General features: G+C 46.0%; 1 protein-coding gene across 1 annotated transcript in view; it reads right to left on the reverse strand.

Moving 5' to 3' along the window:
- The window catches only part of IBTK (inhibitor of Bruton tyrosine kinase), a 134,052-nt gene that overhangs the window by 77,707 nt on the left and 38,656 nt on the right, over window positions 1-17,689 (reverse strand). The window contains exons 14-15 of the mRNA XM_040428692.1: window positions 476-558; window positions 347-384 (exon numbers count right to left, since the gene is read on the reverse strand). Coding sequence (XP_040284626.1) covers window positions 347-384; window positions 476-558 — 121 coding nt within the window. The remainder of the gene's footprint in view (window positions 1-346; window positions 385-475; window positions 559-17,689) is intronic.

Genomic DNA, 17,689 nt, shown 5'->3' on the forward strand with positions numbered 1-17,689 from the left:
AATGCAATTCCAACATTTCTGAAGAGAAAAACGCCACTACAAATAGAATTGCATAAAATAGCACACAGGACATGCAAAAAAACCAAAAAAAAATAAAACACATGGGGGTTTTTTGGTGACGAAAAATAAAAAATGCTAAACTAGATTCATGTGTTTAGGAGCTCTAGGGATGGAGAGTTTAAAGCTATACCCATATTATCTACATAGCGCAAGAAACAGCCTGGAGGGCCAATGTCAAATCCCACATGATGGAGATCCTACACTGCTGTCCAATGCATGCCTGAACGGCTCAAGCAAATTCCCTTTAAGACAGGGCTACGACACACATCTTCCATATTTGTCTTACCTCAATCCAAGAGCTGCTAAGCATGCTGTGAAAATATTCTACAATATAAAGAAAAAAACAAAAATTGTGAATTTGAAGGAAAACTAAGATTATTATTTTTTTTTTTATCTGAATGGAAAAAACACATACCAAGTCTCGCACATAAGACACATTTATGGCAGGGGAATTCTTTCCCATCTTCAGATCTGATAGTTACATCACAAAGAGAAGTGCTTAAAAGAAAAGAAATGAAACAGTGTGACATACTGGCCCACGTTTTCTATTCTGGCTGCAGCAGAATTTTGGCGTAATTTGTTCCAAACATTGGCACGATTTGGCGCATCTCATTTATACATATTAATAAAGTAATTCAGTAAAAAAGAAATTATCCTTCTGAAGAATGCATCTCATGCTGCGGTTCTCTTGTAGACTGCAGCATTTTTTTAAATCCAAACCTGCTCTGTATTTTGCTGAATTAGGGCTCGTTCACACGACTGTGGTTTTGGTCCGCATCCGAGCCGCATTTTTTGCGGCTTGGGGGCGGACCCATTCACTTCTACGGGGCCGCAAAAGATGCAGACAGCACTCTGTGTGCTGTCCGCATCCGTTGCACTGTTCCGTGACCCCGCAAAAGTTAGGAGTCATTAGAGCTGCAACGATTAATCAACGTTATCGATAATATTCGATAACAGGATTCGTTGTTAACTAATCCAGTTATCGAATAATCGGCCGATTCGTTGCTATGCAGGCGGGAGGTCAGGCGATATGCCTGCGGGTCCTTGAACTTTAAATCACTGCATCTTTATTACCTTACAATGAAGCTCCAGTAACAGGCAGAGCGGGCGGCAGCGTAACGTCACTTACTCACGTGACGCGCAGGCTCCGCCTGCTTAATTCATAAAGTGGGCGTAGCAGGCGCGTCACTTAAGTAAGTGACGTTATGCCACCGCCCACTTTGCCTGTTACTGGAGCTTCATTGTAAGGTAATAAAGATGCAGTGATTTAAAGTAAAAGTTACTGCCGGTTAAGGAATACTGCTGTGAGCGGCGGGGCCGGGGCTGTTACGAGGAGGGGGATCTGTGGATGGCACTGTTATGGGAAGAGGGATCTGTGGATGACACATATAGCATAAGATGCTATATAGTGTCATCCATAGATCCCCCCCATAGCATGGTCATCCACAGATCCCTCCACAACAGCGCCATCCACAGATCCCCCCCCCCCCCCCGGTAACAGCGCCATCCACAGATCCCCCCCCCCCCCCCCGTAACAGCGCCATCCACAGATCCCCCCCCGTAACAGCGCCATCCACAGATCCCCCCCCGTAACAGCGCCATCCACAGATCCCCCCCCCCCGTAACAGCGCCATCCACAGATCCCCCCCCCCGTAACAGCGCCATCCACAGATCCCCCCCGTAACAGCGCCATCCACAGATCCCCCCCGTAACAGCGCCATCCACAGATCCCCCCCCCCGTAACAGCGCCATCCACAGATCCCCCCCGTAACAGCGCCACCCACAGATCCTCCATGACAGTGCCACCCACAGATCCTCCATGACAGTGCCATCCACAATTTGTTTTAATTTGAACATCATTTTTCAAGTAAAATATAAACCCCTTTTTTTGTCATTTTGCCGTTTTTCCCCGATTACCGTATTTTTCGCCCTATAAGACGCACCTAAGTTTTTGAGGAGGAAAATAAGAAAAAAACTATTTGAACCAAAAGCTGTGCTTTTGTTGAGCTTTGAACTAATGGTAGCCTGTGGATGGCACTGTTATGAGCGTCTGTGGATGGCACTCGATTACGCCTAGCCCAGGAGGCCCCCCCCCCAATAGCCGTCCGAATCCATCGGGCTACCGAGACCTTGGAAGCCGCCAGACCTTTACGAGGCCCTTCCGGAATCACGAAAAGAGAATCTGTATGGCGGAAAGAGGCAGTCACCGACAGGTACACACGCAGAGCCCGGACAACGTCCAGGGAATGGAGAGCGCGCTCCTTGCGGTTCGCCGGAGATGGACAAAAAGAGGGCAGGACTATATCTTCATTAAGGTGGAAGGCGGAGACCACCTTGGGCAAAAATGAAGGGACCGGGCTCAGCACCGCCTGATCCTGATTGTATATAATACTGAATGGTACCAAAATAATATCCTCGTATGGAAAAGATTTATTGATGACATTTTTTGCATATGGGCAGGGCCACGTGAGACCCTATTAACCTTCCTTGACCATTTGAACCATGTATATGATGAGTTGTAGTTCACATTAATTTGTGATAATCATATGGTGAGCTTTCTAGATACAGTAGTAATTAAGGATCAAATGGGTAATTTATCAACTGACTTATTCAGAAAAGAAACAGATAGAAATAGCATTCTTTTCTTCTCCAGTTTCCATCCACTATCCCTAAAGAGGGAAATTCAAAAATCTCAATTCCAGAGAGTGCAACGAATTGTTACGGATCCGAATGTACAAACAACTAGGATAAAAGAAATGACCAGTAGGTTTAAGGAAAGGGGATACCTTCCCTCAACTTTGAGGAAAACAAACAAAGAATTAGATAAAACTGTGGTCATAAAACCATCTAGATTAGCATTTGTGCACAAGTATCATCCCTGTAATCAGAGGTTCGATAATATCATACGCAAGCATTGGCACTGGTTGGGGAAAGCATACCCCTCGATTGAGGAATTTAAAAATCCACCTCTGAAATGTAATAAAAGAAACCCTAATTATAGGGATAAACTTGTGCACGCGGATTTAGGGAGTATGAAGGGCACTTTTCCATGTTTGCACTGCCTTCAGTGCTCCAATATAATTAGGGGTTCCACTTTCCATCACCCACATAATGGACGACCATTCCCCATAGAGGGTTTTTTCACTTGTGAATCCACTAATGTGGTCTATTTGATAAAATGTCCTTGTGGCCTGTTATATATAGGGGAGACGACACAAACAATAAGGGATCGCATTGGAAAACATAAATCAACAATTAGAACAAAAAATCGTATGTTACCTATCCCGTTTCATTTTGATCAGTGCAAGCATACTATAGCCCAACTCAGATTTCAGATACTTGAACAGATTAAAAGACCAAGGAGAGGTGGAGACATTAAGAGGCTATTACGACATCGAGAGGCTTACTGGATTCATACGTTGGACACTTTGTATCCAAGGGGCCTAAATGGGGATTATGAGATCATGCATATTTGAGATGTGATTTATTATCACATTATATTTATATTTTTTTCAGACATCTATGGTCCATTGAGGGATCCCACACCTGATAATATGGTATTTGGATATATATTTGCTCAGGTTATTTTGGTTCATTTGTTTCTTTTGTCCTTCTATATACTGCTGAGTTAATCACATGATGTGTTTAATTAATTAGTTCCGCCCTTTTGGGCAAGACGTCATGAGAGGCGGCACATTATTTCCCTATATATACCTGTATTGTCTGAGTTTATTTTCACCTGTTGATGAAGGCATGCTTGCCGAAACGCGTCCTGGGTGTAGGACACATCGATTTGATGCAATAAAAAACATCATACTATCAAGACACGACGACTGCTGGGATTTCTTCTATATTATCCTGATGGAAGACAAAAATGGCTCCCTACAGGAAAGCGCGGCCAGCACCAATACCCTCCTGATCGAGGTGATCGCCACTAAAAAGACCACCTTCCAGGTGAGAAGATTCAAAGAAACCTCCCTCAAAGGTTCAAAGGGAGCCGCCTGGAGGGAAGACAGAACCAAGTTCAAGTCCCAAGGGGGCAGGGGAGGAACCTACAGAGGGACCGAATGCGCCACCCCTTGTAGGAAGGTCCTCAATGGACCGAGCAGAGCCAGGGATCGCTGAAAGAAAATGGCCAGAGCAGAGACCTGACCCTTCAGAGAGCTCAATGACATTCCCGTCTCAAGACCAGACTGGAGAAAGGAGAGGACCACCGGAACCGAGAAACGGAGGGGAAAAACGCCCAGTTTATTACAAAAGGCAAGAAAAGCCTTCGAGGTACGATAGTATATCTGGGATGAAACTGGTTTTCTGGCCTTGATAATGGTCTTCACCACAGAGTCAGAGAAGCCCCTCTTCTTCAGGATGGCGGTCTCAACAGCCACCCCGTTAAACACAGTGACCGTAAATTCTGGTGGAAGAGCGGTCCTTGAGACAGTAGGTCCTCCCTGAGAGGAAGAGGCCATGGCACGTCTGCCAGAATACGAGTGACGTCCGAGAACCAGGCGCGGCCAATCGGGGGCGATGAGAATGGTCGGAATCTTCCAACGTGATCTTGCGAAGGACCTTCGGTAGTAGAGGCAGAGGTGGAAAGACAAAGGAGAGGGAAGCCTCGCCACGGAGACACCAGCGCGTCCACCCCATACGCCTCCGGGTCGCGAGCACGAGCCAGAAACGTGGGAACCTTGTTGTTGAGCCTGGACGCCATCAGGTCGACATCCGGGCGGCCCCAACGGCGACAGATGTCCTCGAAAACTTCTGGATTTAAGGACCACTCTCCTGGATCCACCGTGTTGCGGCTGAGAAAGTCGCCCTTCCAATTGTCGATCCCCGGGATGTACAGTGCCGACAGTACTGGAACATGAGTCTCCGCCCACTGGAGGATCCTCTCCGCCTCCTGCATCACCGTCCGGCTGCGGGTCCCGCCCTGGTGGTTGACGTAAGCCACGGCAGTAGCATTGTCTGACTGGACCCTTACCGGGAGACCTGCCAGGAGATGAGTCCAGTGAGAAAGGGAGAGGAAAATTGCTCTGAGCTCCAGCACGTTGATTGGAAGGTGGGCCTCCGCCGCCGACCAAAGCCCCTGCACCGTCCGGGTCTGTAGAACACCACCCCAACCTAGGAGGCTGGCGTCGGTGGTGACGACTGTCCAGGAGATCGGAAGAAAGGACCTCCCTGAAATCAAGTTTTGGGGGGAAAGCCACCACAAGAGATCCGCCCGAACCAGAGGAGGCAGACGGACTCGAGAGGCCAGAGGGTGTGACGTCCTGTCCCAAAAGGACAGAATCACCCGCTGTAGAGGCAGAGTGTGAAACTGGGCAAAGGGGACGGCCTCGAAGGAGGCCACCATCAGCCCCAGAACCCTCATGCACTCCCGGATGGAGAGTCGTCGAGAGCGCAGTAGGAGAGATACAGACTCCTGAATTCGAGAGGACTTGGAACTCGGCAGGAATATCCGAGCTGCCGTGGTGTCCAGAACCATCCCTAGGAAGGTCAACTTCTGTGAGGGGAGAAGAGATGACTTCTGGACATTGATCAGCCAGCCGAACAGCTCCAGAGTCTGAACAGTGATCCGGACGCTGTCCCTGGCCAGGGGAAGGGAGGAAGCCTTTATCAGTATGTCGTCCAGGTAGGGCAACAGAGATATGCCCCTGGTACGGAGGAGCGCCAAGAGCGGCGCCAAGATCTTGGCGCCGAATACTCGAGGGGCCATAGCCAGCCCAAAGGGCAGGGCGACAAACTGGTAATGCTGCCCGCCGACAGCGAAGCGCAGAAACCCGTGTACGCTGCCTCTTAGTGGTTGAGCGTCCTCTGTGGGAACCACTGGGAAGCGGTATGGTGGTAGCCGCAGGATCCGTAGAAGCCATGCGTTCCATGAAGGCCATGGCGGCCCGAGAGACTTGGGCTAAGTCAGCGGTTGCCCTAGAAATGGCAGAGGCCCAAGCGGGTTCCGCGGGCTCCGACAGGGCCGAGAGAGGACTGGGCTGAGTGAGAGGGGGAGGAGGGGGGAAGAGGATGATCATATCCAGAGGCAAGGCAAGGGTCACAGGACCCAGAGACCGAAAGTGGCAAGCCGCAAACTTGACATAGCCCCAGTGGGGCCAGAGGGCCGACTTGGATTTTTGTGAGGCCCCAGGTTTTGGCATGATGGCGGTAATCCTGCAATGGAAGGGGCGAGGGTCTCCTACCGTTCCTGCAGCACGCAACCGGGACAGAGTGGAGCCGGGAACAGCCTAGAGCGCTTAGCCAGAAGTAGCAGAAGACAGAGCGCCACCCACAAATCGTGTCAGGAGGCGCGAAACACGCGCGGGAAATATGAAAAGAAGACGACGCGGCTGCCGGAAGGGTAGGAGGGTCCGCCCCCTAGACACCGCCGAGGGAACCTGGGAAGTTGCCGCTTATGCAGCGATGCCCCAGACAGGTATCCTCTCCCCCTTCAAACCCCCCACCAAGCGGCCCTAGCGTCACACCGGGAGACAGGGGAGGCAGTGTACTTATCTGCGTCCTGTAGTCTTCACCCTCAAATCCACACCAGCGGAGGTCACCTCTCAGTCAGCTGGCACAAGGAGTGGCAGTGATCTGGAGGAGGGCAGGAAGGTGACCCCGAATCTAGTAGGCCGCTGGAGCTGCAGATTGAGCCCGGTTCCACTTAACTTCTGGGGGAGGGTGGGAGGTAGCCGGGGACGTCAATTCGACCCCGACGCTTGCTCCACCAAGAGACAGCGACCCTGCGTCCACTGCAGAAAAAAATAAACTGGAGTAGAGAGAATGTCATCCTCCTTATCCGACACTAAGCAAGAACTGGGGTCCTCCCGGTGGAACATGGGGGGTATATCCCAGGGAGGAGGAGCTTTCTTTTTCTATTTGCATAGTGTCTCCTCCTAGTAATGACCTAGGGCCGACTATACCCATGGTCTGTGTCCCCCAATGGAATGTGCGAGAAATGAGACATCCTTTAGTCTTGTAGCAATGTTCCAGAACCATGGGCTATAAACGTGGAGGATAAAGGAGTTTTCTGGAATTTACATATTGATGGCCGATCCTCAGGTCATCAATATAAGATCGTCTGGGGTCTCACTCCCGGCACCCCCGCTGATCAGCTGAATGAAGAGCCCATGGTGCTCCATGACCATTTAGGCCTCTCCCTAGGCCACGTGACATCACATTCATCGATCACATGGCCTAGGCGCAGCTCAGCCCCATTCAAGTGAATGGGGTTGGGGTACCAAGCACAGCCACTGGATGGCGCAGTGCTTGGTAAGCTATGAGTGAGCGCTGCAGCTTCCTCAAATAGCTGATCGGCAGGGAGTGCTGGGTGTCAGACCCCCGCCGATCTCATGTCGATGATCTTTCCTGAGGATAGTATATCAATATTTAAATCCCAGAAAACCTATTTTTAAATGGAGCATGCTAGGCTATTATCTCTGTCTAGCCTTCTTCACACTTGTGCCTTAAACGACATGCCTACAGTGAGTAATTCTATGGTTTGCCGTCTGTGATATTAAAGGCTATGTACACCTATGAGGACAATATTTTTTTTTCCTGCATTGTACTCATTTTGAACAAAAAATTATTTTTGAACCATTTTTCTGTACAGGGTTGAGATATTCTAATAGAGGGATATGAATTTTCTCTCTGACAGGCTCCTTATCTCTGCTCTCTGAGATTATGAACACTTATTATAGCTCAGTGCTTAACCACTTAACATCTGGGCTATTTACCACCTTCCTGACCAGAGCTAATTTTGCAAATCTGACATGTGTCACTTTATGTGGTAATAACTTTGGAACACTTTTACTTATCCAAGCCATTCTGAGATTGTTTTCTCGTGACACATTCTACTTCATGACAGTGGTAAATTTGAGTCAATATATTTTACTTTTATTTATAAAAATAATCCCAAATTTACCAAATATTTTGAAAAATTCACAATTTTCAAAATTTCAATATCTCTGCTTTTAAAACAGAAAGTGATACCTCATAAAATATTTGTTACTTAACATTCCCCATATGTCTACTTTATGTTGGCCTCATTTCGGAAATGTCATTTTATTTTTTTAGGACGTTAGAAGGCTTAGAATTGTAGAAGCAATTCTTAAATTTTTTAAGAAAATTTCCAAAACCCACTTTTTAAGGACCAGTTCAGCTCTGAAGTCATTTTGTGGGGCTTACATAGTGGAAACCCCCCATAAATGACCCCATTGTAGTAACTACACCCCCCAAATTACTCAAAACTGATTTTACTAACTTTGTGAACACTTTAGGTGTTCCACAAGAATTAAAGGAAAATGGAGATGACATTTCTAAATTTCACTTTTTGGGCATTTTCCATTTTAATCCATTTTTTTCTTTAACATATCGAGTGTTAAAGAGGTTGTCAGAGTTATGAAAAAAAATAATATAGCACTGAAAATCTGATGGGCAGCAATATGTAACTAAGCTAAGCAAGTTTTATGCAAAAAAAAAAAAAAAAAATAATTACTCTTACCGGTAATTGGTTTTTCCAATAGCCTCCACAACGGCACTTATTGGAGGAGTGTCCCCGCCTCGGACAGGAAACAACGACGTAGAAGCAGAAGATTTAAGAACCTCCTCCCCTTTACCTAGTCAGTCAATAAGAGAGGACACGGAAGTGATGCCAAGATAAATTATGTATTAATAACCAAGGACAATTACATCATTAGAAGGAAAACAATAAGTCTTTACAAACTTAGACCCATGTAATAATATTTTAGGGAGGGAATCCCAGTGCCGTTGTGGAGGCTATTGGAAAAACCAATTACCGGTAAGAGTAATTATTTATTTTCCCTAACGCCTCCACAACGGAACTTATTGGAGGATTAACAGAGTAATAGGATCTAGGGAGGGACAGCAGCAGAAAGTACCCTGCGCCCAAATGATAAGTCCTGGTTCTTAAGGATATCCAGCCTATAGTGATTGAAAAAAAGTCATAGGATTGGCCCAGGTTGCGGCTCTACATATCTGTTCTAATGATACAGATGCTGCCTCCGCCCATGAGGATGATACCGCTCTGGTGGAGTGAGCCCTTATTCCAACCGGGGGTTGGAGGTCTTTCTGCAGGTAAGCTAACTGGATCATATTTTTTTATCCATCTGGATATCGTAGGTTTGCTTGCCCCGTGACCTTTGTTGGGCCCTTGGTACTGTAAGAACAGTTGGTCTGAGTGCCTGAACGATGAAGTTCTGTTGAGGTAGCAGATTACCACCCTTCTTACATCCAAGTTGTGGTAATTCTTCTCCTTTTCCGAGGTTGGTGAAGGACAGAACGAGGGCAGTGATATTTCTTGTTCGCAGTGAAATCTAGACACTACCTTAGGTAGGAAGGCTGGGCAATGTTTCAGAATTATGCGATCATCGAAGATTGTCAGATAAGGAGGTTTATATGAAAAGGCTTGGATCTCCCCGACTCTTCTAGCCGTTGTAATGGCTGTAAGGAATACTGTGTTCAACGTCAGAAGTCTCAGGGATATATCTTCTATAGGTTCGAACGAGGGAGACATTAGTACAGACAGTACTAAATTAAGATCCCAGGGAGCAATGGTAGGACGGGCTACAGGAGTCTTTCTCGTTGCGCCCTTGAGAAAACGCTTTATTAAAGAGGATTCTGACAACTTGACGTCCAAAAACACACTAAGGGCTGATACCTGCACTCTGAGGGTTGCTAGCCTGAGGCCTTTGTCAAGTCCGGCTTGAAGGAACTGCAGAATTTTAGGAATGTTGGGCAAACTCGCGTCACCCGCGAATTTCTGAAAGGCTTTCCAGGTCCGCATATAAATTCTGGATGTTATGGGTTTCCGGCTGAGCATAAGAGTAGACATAACTGAATCCGAGAGTCCCTTTTTTCTTAAAGTGTTGCGTTCAGTCTCCAGGCCCTCAGGTTCAAGTTTTTGACGCTTGGGTGATCTACTGGGCCTTGATGAAGGAGATTCGGAATGGATGGGAGGACCCAGGATTCCCCTGCTGAAAGGTGAAGTAGTAAGGGGAACCAGGATCTTCTCGGCCAGTGAGGGGCTATAAAGATTACCTTGGCCTTCTCTTCCTGTACCTTTATCAGAGACTTCGGTATTAGGCTGAAGGGAGGAAAGGCATAGAGAAGGCAGTTTGGCCATGGTCGGGATAGGGCATCTATCCATAATGGCTGGTCCTTTTGGGAGAGGGAACAGAACTGTTTGGTCTGTTTGTTGGACTTTGTCGCAAACAGATCTATTTCTGGAGTCCCCCACTTGAGACACAATTGGTGAAATATTTGCGGATTTAGGGACCACTCTCCCTCTTTCAGAGTTTGACGGCTGAGGAAGTCGGCTAAAGTATTTTCTTCTCCTCTGACATGTAAGGCTGTAAGGGAAATCAGGTTGCTCTCTGCCCAGGAGAAGATTTTTTCGCTTACGGCTGCTAGGGAGCGACTCCTGGTTCCTCCCTGTTTGTTTAAATAGGCGACCGCGGTAGTATTGTCTGAGAAGACTTTTATACTTTTTGGTGATGTAGGCGTAAAGAGAGCGACTATGACTTTGTATACCGCTGAGAGTTCTTTTAAGTTGGAGGAGGCTTGTAGTAGATCCGCTCCCCAAGTGCCTTGGACCACTTTCCCGACTGAGTGACCCCCCCAGCCGATGCTGCTGGTGTCTGTGGTTATGATCATTTGATCTCCTTGTCTCCAGGAAACACCCGTCTGAAGGTGTTTTCTGTTTCTCCACCACAGAAGAGATGTTTTTACCGATTTCGGAATCAATACTCGCTTTTCTAGGGCCGAGGAGGTGCCATTCCAGGAAGATAGGAGGAACGCCTGAAGTGGTCTTGTGTGGTGTTGGGCCCACCTTACTGACTGGATCGTGGACGTAAGGATACCTAGAATGGTCATGAGGTTCCTTATCGTTGTGGATTTTTGGCTGCAGAAAAGCGAGACTTTTTCCTGGAGCTCGATCTGTTTGATCTGTGGAAGAAAAGACATTAATCGATGGGAATCTAATGTTACCCCTAAAAAGGTTTTGCTTTGTGCTGGATTTAAGTCTGACTTTTTGAAATTTATTATCCACCCTAGGGTGGTAAAAAATTTCTGAACATCTGCTAGGTGCGACAGAAGGGTCTCTTCACAGGGAGCAACTACCAGAAAGTCGTCCAGGTACGGTATAATTTGGATGCCTCTTAGGTGAAGGGCTTTGACGACATCAGACATAACTTTTGAAAACACCCTTAGGGCTGAGGAAAGCCCAAAGGGAAGGGCTATGAACTGAAAATGACAGAGCCGGTTATTTATATAGATAGCGATTCTCAAAAACTTTTGATGGGCCACAGCAATCGGGACGTGGTAATAGGCGCCCTGAAGGTCCATGGTTGCCATGAAGTAGTCTTGGGGCAGGACATTTATGGTGGATCTCACTGACTCCATCTTGAAGCGTTTGTAAATGATAAACTTGTTTAAACCTTTTAAGTTAATTATTAGTCGATAGGTCTTGTTGGGTTTTCGGATTAAGAAGACAGGGGAGTAAAACCCTTTTCCCTGTTCTTCCGCAGGAACCTGACAGATTACTCCTTTCTGAATGAGTGATGTAATTTCTGACTCTAGGCAGGATTGTTTTTCTTGATGAGGTAGGATTTTGTTGATCATGAAATGATCTGTGGGTATTGACAGAAACTCTAACTTTAGGCCATGACTTAGGGTGTCCACTACCCAGGGAGATGCTCCTATATTTTCCCAGACGGCAGCAAAGTAGATTAGTCTGCCCCCCACTTGATGTATAGCTTCATTGTTTTGAGGATGAAGCATTCTCGGGGTTAAAGAGAAACCCTCTACCCCTACCTCTGGAGGGCTGCCACCTCTTTGAACCCTCTTTTTTCTTAGGATCTCCTTTGGGCTTTCTTTGATTCCAAAAGGAACGCCTCTGATGGAAATAGCGGTTCTCTATAGGGAAGCCCTTCTTCCTGTCTGCCGCCTGATCCAGAATATCATCCAAGGTGGACCCAAATAGTCTATCGCCTTCACATGGGATGGAGCATAGGCGATTCTTTGAGCTCGCGTCCCCTGACCAGGTGCGGAGCCAGACAGCTCTTCTTGTGGCATTCGATAAGGCCGCTGACCGGGCAGAAAGCTTTACCAAGTCTGCAGATGCATCGGCAAGAAAATTAGACGCCTTCTTTAGGGCTGGTAGGGAAGCTAGGATTTCTTCCCGCGGGGTACCCGCCGCCAGATGATCCTCTAGCTGGTTCAGCCAGACTGAGAGTGTTCTTGCAGTACAGGTGGAAGCTGTACTTGGTCGCAGCATAGCTGTGTTAGTCTCCCATGATTTCTTTAGGAGGCTCTCACACTTTTTGTCCATGGGGTCTGAGGAGGCCAGTATCCTCAAAGGGTAGCGAGGTTCTTTTAGAGATCCGGGCTACTGGTGCATCTACCTTTGGGTTTTTTTCCCACAGGTTAGAATCAGCATCATCAAAGGGGTATTTGCGTTTAAAGGCACCCGATATAGCCACCCTTTTTTCTGGATCTTTCCATTCCCTAGCAATAAGGGACTTGACATTATTGTGAATGGGGAAGGTTCTTTTCTTCCTTTCCCCTAACCCCTGGTACATCCGGTCTTGTACAGAGTGAGCCTCCTTCACCTCCTCGATGTTCATAGTTGCTCGGATGATTTTTAAGAATCCATCTGTCTCTTCCGGCAGAAAGAGGGGTTTACCTGAGTCGTCTTCAGAGGAGGAGACTACCTCAGAAAAGACTTCCCCTTCATCCCATTCAAACCCGGCGTCAGAGGCTAGGGATCTTTGAGAGGTGGATGGTCTTGGGGATGACGGCATTCTTAGGTCTACTGCCGCATTCACTTCTTCCTTAATTATTGACCTCATGGACTCGAGCAGGGAAGGGGATTCCTCTGAGACAATTTTTTCTGTGCACTTGGGGCACAGAGGTTTTTTTGACTTGGAGGAGAGTGCTTTGCGACAAATGCCACATTTTTTCCGTGCCAAATCTCCACCAGGCGGCTTCAGGGTCGCGGTCTCTCTGGCCTAAGATCAATTACACAAAAGAATGGGGCATACTTAGAGACCAGTGGCTTTAGAAATCATTTAAGAGGCCAGACCCTTCACCGGTGGTGGAAGCAGCAAGCACCAAGTGTGTACATACTCTCTAGGTAAGAACAGAAACACACGCTATTAAGCATATCTCTCCTCTGGGAGGAGGCTTACCGGGCTGAGGGCAGAGGCTGAAGGATCCACGGGTTTTCTGGCGGTGTCCATATCTCCAGGGCTTTGCATCGTCCTCATAGCACGAGGACGCTGTGTTTGAGGAAATCTTTTTAAAATCCGCGCCGCTGGAGCTCCGCCTTCTCGCGAGATTCTCTTGCCCAAGGAGAATCTCACCCGCTGACGTCACACGCCGGACCCCGCGATAGTTCTGGCAACTACCGCACATGCGCCCGGGGATGCCTGCAACCAGGACTTACTCCAAGGAACAGGAAGGGAGGCAATGCGTCCCCGCGGGCCCGTTCCCTGCTCCAGTCCTCCCACATGAAGTGGGGAGAACCCCAGGATCGAGGTGAGGCTGGGCGGAAGAAAAGTTACTCCTGCTACAGGAGCGGCTTCCACGTCTTCCGTCGGACAGGAAACAACGACTGACTAGGTAAAAGGGGAGGAGGTTCTTAAACAAGAGCTGCCCCGAGTGACATGTCTGCCTGCTGGGAGACTGAGCAGCATCTTGTATGTGTAGGACTACAAGTCCCAGCTGTATAATGACACTGCTAAGGGAGTGAATACAAGAGCTGCCCTGAGTGACATGTCTGCCTGCTGGGAGACTCTGCAGCATGTTGTATGTGTAGGACTACAAGTCCCAGCTATATAATGACACTGCTAAGGTAGTGGATACAAGAGCTGCCCTGAGTGACATGTCTGCCTGCTGGGAGACTCAGCAGCATGTTGTATGTGTAGGACTACAAGTCCCATCTGTATAATGACACTGCTAAGGGAGCTGCCCTAAGTGCTGGGAGAATCAACAGCAACTTGTCAGTGTAGAACTACAAGTCCCACTTGTATAATGACACTGCAAATACACACAGGATCTTCCCCCTACCTTCTTGTGCAATGCTCTCTCTAGTCTGTCAGATCCTGTGCCCAAAATTGTCACTGCTGCAGCTAGCCAGTATGTGCAGCTGAAGGGGTTAAGAATCTTAGGAGAGAGAGCAGAAGGCAGTAAAGGGGGGGCGTGGCCAGCACAGTGACGTCTCATTTACAGGCTTGTAAACGACCTTTATCAGAGCAGGGAGAGAAGCTGACATCACAGGTCATGTGACCCTCAGTGAAATCTGAGAAACCAGCCACTGGAGATAAAGTGAGTTAATTGGAAAGCTGTTACATTTGCTTCGTTAGGAACATAAAAAGAACAAAAAAACAAAACTCAATATTTATTACTCTGATTCTGCGGTTTACAGAAACACCTCACATGTGGTCATAAACTGATGTAAAGGCACACAGCAGGGAGCAGAAGGAAAGGAGCGCCACATGGTTTTTGGAAGGCAGATTTTGCTGAACTGGTTTTTAGATGCCATGTCCAATTTGAAGCCCCCCTGATGCACCCTTACAGTAGAAACTCCAAAAAAGTGACCCTATTTTGTAAATTAGAGGATAAGGTGCTAGTTTTATTGGTACTATTTTGAGGTACATATGATTTTGCACAGTTTTTATTTTTTACAACATTCATCTGACAGGGAAGATCATGTGCTATTTTTATAGAGCAGGTTGTTACGGACGCAATGATAGCAAATATGTCTACTTTGTTTGTTTGTTTGTTTGTTTGTTTCAGTTTTACATAATAAAGCATTTTTTTCAAAAAAAAATTATGTTTTTGAACACCATATTTTTTTTATTTTTCTGCCGATAGTCTTGTGCAGGGGCTCGTTTTTTGCAGGAAGAGTTGACGCTTTTATTGGTACCATTTTTGGGTACATGATTTTTTGATCATTTATTATTACACTTCATGGGGCAAGTTGACAAAAAATTGGTTGTTTTTATTTATTTTTACAGCGTTCCCCTGAGGGGTTAGGTCAGATCGTTACAGACGTGGCAATACCTAATATGTATACTTTTTCTTATTTATTCAAGTTTTACACAATAATAGCATTTGTGAAACCAAAAAATGATGTTTTAGTGTCTCCATAGTCTGAGAGCCATAGCTTTTTTATTATATTTTTTATTTTTAGATTTTTAGTTAGGGTCTCATTTTTTGCAGGATGAGGTGACTGTTTGATTGGTACTATTTTGGGGGACATACGACTTTTTGATCTCTCTGATCACTTTATGTAATGTTAGGTGACAAAAAATGGCTTTTTTGGCACTGTTTTTATTTTATTTTTTTACGGTGTTCATCTGAGGGGTTAGGTCATGTGATATTTTTATAGAGCTGGTTGTTACGGATCCGGCGATACCGTATATTTATTTATTTCACTTTAACACAACAATAGCAGTTTTGAAGCAAATAAAACAACATATTTTAGTGTCTCCATTGCCCGAGTCATAGTTTTTTTTATTTTTTGACCGATTTTCTTAGGTAAAGTCTCATTTTTTGCGGGATTAGGTGACAGTTTGGTACTATTTTGGGGGGCACACGCCTTTTTGATCGCTTGGAGTTGCACTTTTTGTGATGGAAGGTGACAAAAATGGCTTTTTTGACACAGTTTTTATTTTTTTATGGTATTTATCGGACAGGGTGGATCATGTGATATATTTACAGAGCTGGTCGTTAACAAATATATGTCTATTTTATTAATTTTTTTCTATTTTAATTTTAATTTATTTTTATTACTTAATTGGGTAATATTTTTATATCTTTTTTTTTTTTACATGTGAAACTTTTTTTTTATAAAACACTTTATTTGGGGGGACATTTAACTTAAAAAAAAATTTCCCCACTATTGATTTCTCCTGTAACTGGGGCTGACAGTAGCCCCAGTTACAGGGGAAATACAGCCTCAGTGCAGGGCTGATCGAGGTCTGTGAAAGACCCGACAGCTCCTGCACTCTCCCGGCCCCGGCGGTCACATGACCACTGGGCCGGGACAGACTGATCTGTATACACAGCGCTCGTTGAGTGCTGCGATCTAGAAGGCAGAGACACCTGGGAACTGTCCCTGCTGCCCTCTCTCTGGGTTGCCCTGCTGTCACTGACAGCAGGCTCCCCGCTCAAGCAGCTGCATGATTAGCGTGCAGCCGCCATCTCTGAATGGATGTTCCAGAACGTCCATTCAGAGATAAACATCCACCCATAGGATGTTTATATGCTATAGGTGGATGTGAAGTGGTTAATTTACTGATGAGAATGTGGCTTAAAGAGAACCTGTCACCTGGATTTTGGGTATAGAGCTAAGGTCATGGGCTGCTAGATGGCCGCTAGCACATCCGCAATCCGCAATATCCAGTCCCATAGTCTTCTCCAGGGTATATTTCTATACATATCACAAAATAATGTATACAGACAGACACTAGCTGTACTGTTCATAAAATATTCTATTAGGATGTATTCAAAAACACCAGGGTTTGTAAGAAGTGTTTTTGAAGAATAAGAGGGTTTTGCAATATTGTGTTTGTTGTCTTCCCTTGCTATAGTGCCACTACACTGAATGTAGCAGTGCTTAAAGGGAACCTGACACCTGGATTTTGGGTATAGAGCTGAGGACATGGGCTGCTAGATCGCCACTAGCACATCCGTAATATCCAGTCCCCATAGCTCTCTGTGCTTTCATTGTGTCAAAAAACCTGATATATATACAGTACAGACCAAAAGTTTGGACACACCTTCTCATTCAAAGAGTTTTCTTTATTTTCATAACTATGAAGGCATCAAAACTATGAATTAACACATGTGGAATTATATACACAACAAACAAGTGTGAAACAACTGAAAATATGTCATATTCTAGGTTCTTCAAAGTAGCCACCCTTTGCTTTGATTACTGCTTTGCACACTCTTAGCATTCTCTTGATGAGCTTCAAGAGGTAGTCCCCTGAAATGGTCTTCCAACAGTCTTGAAGGAGTTCCCAGAGATGCTTAGCACTTGTTGGCCCTTTTGCCTTCACTCCGCGGTCCAGCTCACCCCAAACCATCTCGATTGGGTTCAGGTCTGGTGACTGTGGAGGCCAGGTCATCTGGCGCAGCACCCCATCTTCTTCATGGTCAAATAGCCCTTACTTTCAAAGTTTTCCCAATTTTTCGGCTGACTGACTGACCTTAATTTCCTAAAGTAATGATGGCCACTCGTTTTTCTTTACTTAGCTGCTTTTTTCTTGCCATAATACAAATTCTAACAGTCTATTCAGTAGGACTATCAGCTATGTATCCACCTGACTTCTCCTCAACGCCACTGATGGTCCCAACCCCATTTATAAGGCAAGAAATCCCACTTATTAAACCTGACAGGGCACACCTGTGAAGTGAAAACTATTTCAGGGGACTACCTCTTGAAGCTCATCAAGAGAATGCCAAGAGTGTGCAAAGCAGTAATCAAAGCAAAAGGTGGCTACTTTGAAGAACCTAGAATATGACATATTTTCAGTTGTTTCACACTTGTTTGTTATGTATATAATTCCACATGTGTTATTTCATAGTTTTGATGCCTTCAGTGTGAATCTACAAT

The sequence above is a fragment of the Bufo bufo genome, chromosome 4 (assembly GCF_905171765.1).
Source record: "Bufo bufo chromosome 4, aBufBuf1.1, whole genome shotgun sequence".
NCBI lineage: Eukaryota > Metazoa > Chordata > Amphibia > Anura > Bufonidae > Bufo > Bufo bufo.